General features: G+C 40.8%; 1 protein-coding gene across 1 annotated transcript in view; it reads left to right on the top strand.

Annotated features, from left to right (window-relative positions):
* Window positions 1-1,035: 1,035 nt before the first annotated feature.
* LOC133652938 (zinc finger protein 33A-like) overlaps window positions 1,036-7,075 on the top strand; it is a 6,618-nt gene continuing 578 nt past the window's right edge. The window contains exons 1-2 of the mRNA XM_062051895.1: window positions 1,036-1,338; window positions 6,192-7,075. The exon at window positions 6,192-7,075 is cut by the window's right edge and continues 578 nt beyond it. Of these exons, the coding sequence (XP_061907879.1) occupies window positions 1,161-1,338; window positions 6,192-6,886 (873 nt within the window). The 5' untranslated portion in view covers window positions 1,036-1,160 and the 3' untranslated portion in view covers window positions 6,887-7,075. The remainder of the gene's footprint in view (window positions 1,339-6,191) is intronic.

The following is a 7,075-nucleotide window of genomic DNA, read 5'->3' as shown; positions in this document are numbered from 1 at the left end:
AAAAGGCTTGAATTACAAGATAATTGTCAAAGCTGCTGCAAAATATTATGAATAATAATGTAAATAAGCTATAATAAATAAGCTAAAATACATAAGCTAAAATAAATAATAAAATAAATAACTAATGAATACATAATCAATAATAAATAATAAATAAATACACAACAAATAAATAGCGTGATTTTCCTAGTTGCAAAAAAGGCTTAAATTACAAGATAATTGTCAAAGCTGCTTCGAAATATTATGAATAATAATGTAAATAAGCTCAAATAAATAACTAATGAATACATAATCAATAAAAAATAAATACACAACAAATTAATAGCGTGATTTTCGTAGTTGCAAAAAAGGCTTAAATGACAAGATAATTGTCAAAGCTGCTGCAAAATATTATGAATAATAATGTAAATAGGCTAAAATAAATAAGATAAAGTAAATAATAAACTAAATAACTAATTAATACAGGGACAAGCGGTAGAAAATGGATGGATGGATACATAATCAATAATAAATACATTAATAAATACACAACAAATAAATAGCGTAATTTTCCTAGTTGCAAAAAAGGCTTGACATACAAAGATAATTGTCAAAGACACTGCAAAAATATTATGAATAATAATGTAAATAAGCTCAAATAAATAAGATAAAATAGATTATAAAATAAATAACAAATAAATACGTAATCAATAATAAATAAAAAATAAATACACAACAAATAAATAGCGTGATTTTCCTAGTTGCAAAAAAGACTTAAATCACAAGATAATTGTCAAAGCTGCTTCAAAATATCATGAACAATAATGTAAATAAGCTCAAATAAATAACTAATGAATACATAATCAATAAAAAATAAATACACAACAAATAAATAGCCTGATTTTCCTAGTTGCAAAAAGGCTTAAATGACAAGATTATTGTCAAAGCTACTGCAAAATATTATGAATAGAAATATAAATACCGTAATAAAACATGATTTTCATTGGTAAAAGTGCTCTACACGCCCGTACGCCAGGTGGCGGTGTGCACCTTCCAAACCTTGGCTGCAGCCCGCCAGTGAGCCTCAAGGAGAAGAAGAAGAAGCAAAAAGACGAACACAAGAAGACGGCAGACTATAAAAGCTGGACGCTGAAGTCGTGCAAGACAAATAAATAATCAACATGTTCCGAGAGTTGGTGAAGCAGAGACTCATGGCGGCGGCAGATGAAATCTTCGCGCTGTTCGAAAGAACCATCGCGTCGTACGAGGAGGAACTTTCTAGAAGCAGAGAAGAGAAGGAGCGACATCGACGGCAACTGGAAGCTGTTTGCAAAACTCAAATTGTGCTGCACGTTGAAGGTATTTAAACAAAATAATTTACATTTAACACGTTTTTGCATTTCCATATCCATGTTTTGTCACTTTTATCATCCTGTTTTGCGACAATGAAGACGGCAGCTATGTTGAGTTTCCAACCAGCCAATAGGAAAACGACTCGGGGGTCACGTGACTACATTTGAAATGTTATCACTTTTATGTTTTTACATTCCTATTTCAGCATTGTTTTGATTTGACTGGTGACTGTATGTCATTACTGCAGTCTATGGGAACGAGGGATGGGCGATATAGCCGAAAATATATATCGCGATATGTACTGCAGCCTTTTTCAATTACGATGTAGAAAAGCAGTGAAGTTGTCACGTTGTGTAAATGGTAAATAAAAAGAGAATACAACAAATCATTTTCAACTTATATTCAATTAAATAGACTGCAAAGACAAGATATTTCATGTTCACACTGAGAAACATTGTTATTTTTTTTTTTTCATACAATCATGAACTCAGAATTTAATGGCAGCAACACATTGCAAAAAAAAGTGTGTTACATGGCCTTTCCTTTTAACAACACACAGTAAAGGTTTGGGAACTAAGGAGACACATTTTTGAAGTAAAATTCTTTCCCAGTCTTGCTTAAAAGCCTACTGAAAGCCACTACTAGCGACCACACAGTCTGATAGTTTATATATCAATGAGGAAATCTTAACATTGCAACACAGGCCAATACGGCCGGGTTAACTTATAAAGTGACATTTTAAATTTCCCGGGGAACTTCCGGTTCAAAACGCCTTTGAGGATGACGTATGCGCGTGACGTAGCCAGTAGAACACAGGTATGGCTTCCCCATTGAAGCCAATACGAAATAGCTCTGTTTTCATGTCATTATTCCACAGTATTCTGGACATCTGTGCTGGTGAATCTGTTGCAATTTGTTCATTGCATTATTTAGAAAGAAGCTGAGCAAGCAAAGAAGAAAGTCGGTGCGAAGCGGAGTATTTTGCGAGGGAAGTCAGCAACACAACACAGTCGGTGTTTCATTGTTTACATTCCCGAAAGATGCAGTCAAGATCGAAGAACTCGTACAACAGAGACTCTTACCAGGAGGACTTTGACTTCGTTAACAGACGCAGATGCGATACCGTGAGTACGCTTCCAAACATTTGATCGCTTGCTATAACTAGCTCGAGGTAGGAGCTAGGAGATTAATTTGTGGCATATTAAATATAAGCCTGGTTGTGTTGTGGCTAATAGAGTATATATATGTCTTGTGTTTATTTACTGTTGTAGTCATTCCCAGCTGAATATCAGGTCCCACCCGCGCGCTTCCAAACATTTGATCGCTTGCCCGTACGTGCGTGTCACGTACGTAACTTTGGTTAAATATATAAGCTTTATGAACCTTGGGTTAGGTGAACGGTCCTTTGGGCTGAGTGAGTGTGTGTGTTGTGCAGGTGTTTGAATTGGATTGGCGGGTTATATATACGGGATCCCGTCCATATTACCCGCTCGAGCTATAACTAGCTCGAGCTAGTAGCTAGGAGCTAGCATAACAAACACCTAGGTGTTTTTATGCAGGATTAATTTGTGGCATATTAAATATAAGCCTGGTTGTGTTGTGGCTAATAGAGTATATATATGTCTTGTGTTTATTTACTGTTGTAGTCATTCCCAGCTGAATATCAGGTCACCCCCGGCTCTCACAGCATCTTCCCTATCTGAATCGCTTCCACTCCCCACTAGTCCTTCACTTGCACTTTCCTCATCCACGAATCTTTCATCCTCGCTCAAATTAATGGGGAAATCGTCGCTTTCTCGGTCCGAATCTCTCTCACTTCTGGCGGCCATCATTGTAAACAATAGGGGAACTTTGCGTATATGTTCAATTGACTACGTCACGCTACTTCAAGCCTTTTTTTATCAGATACCAAAAGTTGCGATCTTTATCGTCATTGTTCTATGCTAAATCCTTTCAGCAAAAATATGGCAATATCGCGAAATGATCAAGTATGACACATAGAATAGATCTGCTATCCCCGTTTGAATAAAAACATTTCATTTCAGTAGGCCTTTAAGTTGTGGTATTTTAGCCTTCATAATGCGCCACACATTTTCAATGGGAGACAGGTCTGGACTACAGGCAGGCCAGTCTAACAAAAAAAAAGGATTTTAAGTGCGCCTTATAGTCCAGAAAATACGGTATATAGAAGAAAGTGTGTTCCATGAGAAACATCTCAAGGTTTCTGAGCTTAAAGGCCTACTGAAATGATTTTTTAAAAATTTAAACGGGAATAGCAGATCCATTCTATGTGTCATACTTGATCATTTCGCGATATTGCCATATTTTTGCTGAAAGGATTTAGTAGAGAAAATCGACGATAAAGTTCGCAACTTTTGCTCGCTGATAAAAAAAAAGCCTTGCCTGTAGCGGAAGTAGCGTGACATCACAGGAGCTAGTATTCCTCACAATTCCCCGTTGTTTACAATGGAGCGAGAGAGATTCGGACCGAGAAACTGATGATTACCCCATTAATTTGAGCGAGGATGAAAGATTCGTAGATGAGGAACGTTACAGTGAATGACTTGAGAGACAGTGATGGACGTATCATTTTTCGCTCTGACCGTAACTTAGGTACAAGCTGGCTCATTGGATTCCACACTCTCCTTTTTCTATTGTAGATCACAGATTTGTATTTTAAACCACCTCGGATACTATATCCTCTTGAAAATGAGAGTCGAGAACGCGAAATGGACATTCAGTGCCTTTTATCTCCACGACAATACATCGGCGAAATGCTTTAGCTACGAGCTAACGTGATAGCATCTTGCTTTAACTGCATATAGAAACAAAAGAAATAAACCCCTGACTGGAAGGACGGATAGAAAATCAACAATACTATTAAACCGTGGACATGTAAATACACGGTTAATGCTTTCCAGGCTGGCGAAGGTTAACAATGCTGTGCTAATGACGCCATTGAAGCTAACTTAGCAACCGGACTGCACAGAGCTATGCTAAAAACATTAGCTCTCCACCTACGCCAGCCAGCCGTCATTTGCTCATCAACACCCGTGCTCACCTGCGTTCCAGCGATCGGCAGAAGGACGAAGGACTTCACCCGATGCGTTTGGCGGCCCGGAGACGTAGGAAGTCAAGGTGAAGTCGGCGGCTAGCGCTCCAACAAAGTCCTTCTGGTTGTGTTGCTGTAGTCCGCTGCTAATACACTGATCCCACCTACAACTGTCTTCTTTGCAGCCTTCATTGTTCATTAAAAAAATTGCAAAAGATGTCCAGAATACTGTGGAATTATGAAATGAAAACAGAGCTTTTTGTATAGGATTCTACGGGGTACCATAACTTCCGTTACTCGGACTTCGTCACGCGCATACGTCATCATACCGCGACGTTTCAGCCGGATATTTCCCGGGAAGCTTTAAATGTCACTTTATAAGTTAACCCGGCCGTATTGGCATGTGTTGCAATGTTAAGATTTCATCATTGATATATAAACTATCAGACTGCGTGGTCGCTAGTAGTGGCTTTAAAGGCCTACTGAAAGCCACTACTAGCGACCACGCAGTCTGATAGTTTATATATCAATGATGAAATCTTAACATTGCAACACATGCCAATACGGCCGGGTTAACTTATAAAGTGCAATTTTAAATTTCCCGGGGAACTTCCGGTTCAAAGCGCCTTTGGAGGATGACGTATGCGCGTGACGTCGCGAGGTCCACGGAAGTGTTTGGACCCTTTTGGACACAATACACAGAGCTCTGTTTTCATCTCAAAATTCCACAGTATTCTGGACATCTGTGTTGGTGAATCTTTTGCAATTTGTTTAATGAACAATGGAGATTGCAAAGAAGAACGTTGTAGGTGGGATCGGTGTATGCGGCTGGCTGTAGCAACACAACAAGGAGGACTTTGTTGGATAGCAGACGCGCTAGCGGCGAACTCACCTTGACTTCCTACGTCTCCGGGCCGCCGACCGCATCGTCGATCGCTGGAACGCAGGTGAGCACGGGTGTTGATGAGCAGAGGAGGGCTGGCTGGCGTAGGTGGAGCGCTAATGTTTTTATCATAGCTCTGACGAGGTCCCGTTGTTAAGTTAGCGTCGTTAGCAACAGCATTGCTAGGCTTCGACAGGTGTCGAATACACATTAACCGTGTATTTACATATCCAGTGTTTGGTTCGGTGTCCCCTGATAGTAGTATTGTTGATCTTCTGTCTATCCTTCCAGTCAGGGATTTATTTATTTTGTTTCTATCTGCATTTGAGACAGATGCTATCACGTTAGCTCATGCTAAAGAGCTTCGTCGATGTATTGTCGTGGAGATAAAAGTCACTGTTAATGTCCATTTCGCCTTCTCGACTCTCATTTTCAAGAGGATATAGTATCCGAGGTGGTTTAAAATACAAATCCGTGATCCACAATAGAAAAAGGAGAGTGTGGAATCCAATGAGCCAGCTTGTACCCAAGTTACGGTCAGAGCGAAAAAATATATCTCTTGACTGCATTCTAGTCCATCACTCTAACGTTCCTCATCCACGAATCTTTCATCCTCGCTCAAATTAATGGGGTAATCGTCACTTTCTCGCTCCTAATATCTCTCGCTCCATTGTAAACAACGGGGAATTGTGAGCAGCACTACCGCTTGTGACGTCACGCTACTTCCGGTAGGGGCAAGGTTTTTTTTTATCAGCGAGCAAAAGTTGCGAACTTTATCGTCGATTTTCTCTACTAAATCCTTTCAGCAAAAATATGGCAATATCGCGAAATGATCAAGTATGTCACATAGAATGGATCTGCTTTTCCCGTTTAAATAAAAAAAATCATTTCAGTAGGCCTTTAAAGTGTGCTTGTGTCCCGCAGATGTCCAGCAGCTGATTGATGGTCAAGAAAAGCGTCCCGTTCAGCCGCAAAAGAGGCGGAAGGATGGGGAACTCGGGACTATTAAGGAGGGGGATTGTCTCCTCGGGCCGGAGGAAGCTGATCCCACCAAGTTGCAACTCAATGTTGTCTCTGTGAAGATTGACGATTATGAAGAGAAACCACAAGACTGCCACAAGGAGGATAAAGACGGGGATGACTCCCACAAACCTTTGCACGGCCGTACAGACTGTGGAGGTGACTTGAAGACTCGCGCTGACAACAAGCGCTCGAAAAAAAAGAAGACGGGTAGAGAATGTGTGAGCTGCTCGGTCTGTGCGAAAACATTTACTCAGAAGGGCCATCTGACTCAACACATGAGGACGCACACGGGAGAAAAACCCTTTAGTTGTTCAGTTTGTCAGCAGAGATTCTCCCAGAAAGGTACAATGGTAATACACATGAGAACTCACACAGGAGAAACACCTTTCGGTTGCTCGCTCTGTGGCAAGAGCTTTTCCCACGGTACCAGTTTGACCCGACACATGTCGAAACACACGGGAGAAAAGCCTTTCAGTTGCTCAGTTTGCAGTAAAAGGTTCCCTCACCAGCTGCAGATGAAAATACACATGCGGACGCACACGGGAGAAAACCCTTTTGTTGTTCATTTTGCGGCCAACGATTCTCTCAGAAGGTAGCGATGGTATCGCACGTGAGAGCGCACACGGGAGAGAAACCCTTCTTTTGTCGAGAGTGCGGGAAAAGATTCGCCCGGAAAGTAAACGTGGCGACGCACATGAGGACGCACACGGGGGAAAAACCCTTCGCGTGTTCACTTTGCGACAAAACATTCTCGCACGACGCGTCGCTGCGGTCGCACGCGAGAA

This window comes from Entelurus aequoreus, linkage group LG07 (assembly GCF_033978785.1).
Source record: "Entelurus aequoreus isolate RoL-2023_Sb linkage group LG07, RoL_Eaeq_v1.1, whole genome shotgun sequence".
Taxonomy (NCBI): domain Eukaryota; kingdom Metazoa; phylum Chordata; class Actinopteri; order Syngnathiformes; family Syngnathidae; genus Entelurus; species Entelurus aequoreus.
This window is presented reverse-complemented; position numbering and strand designations above follow the sequence as displayed.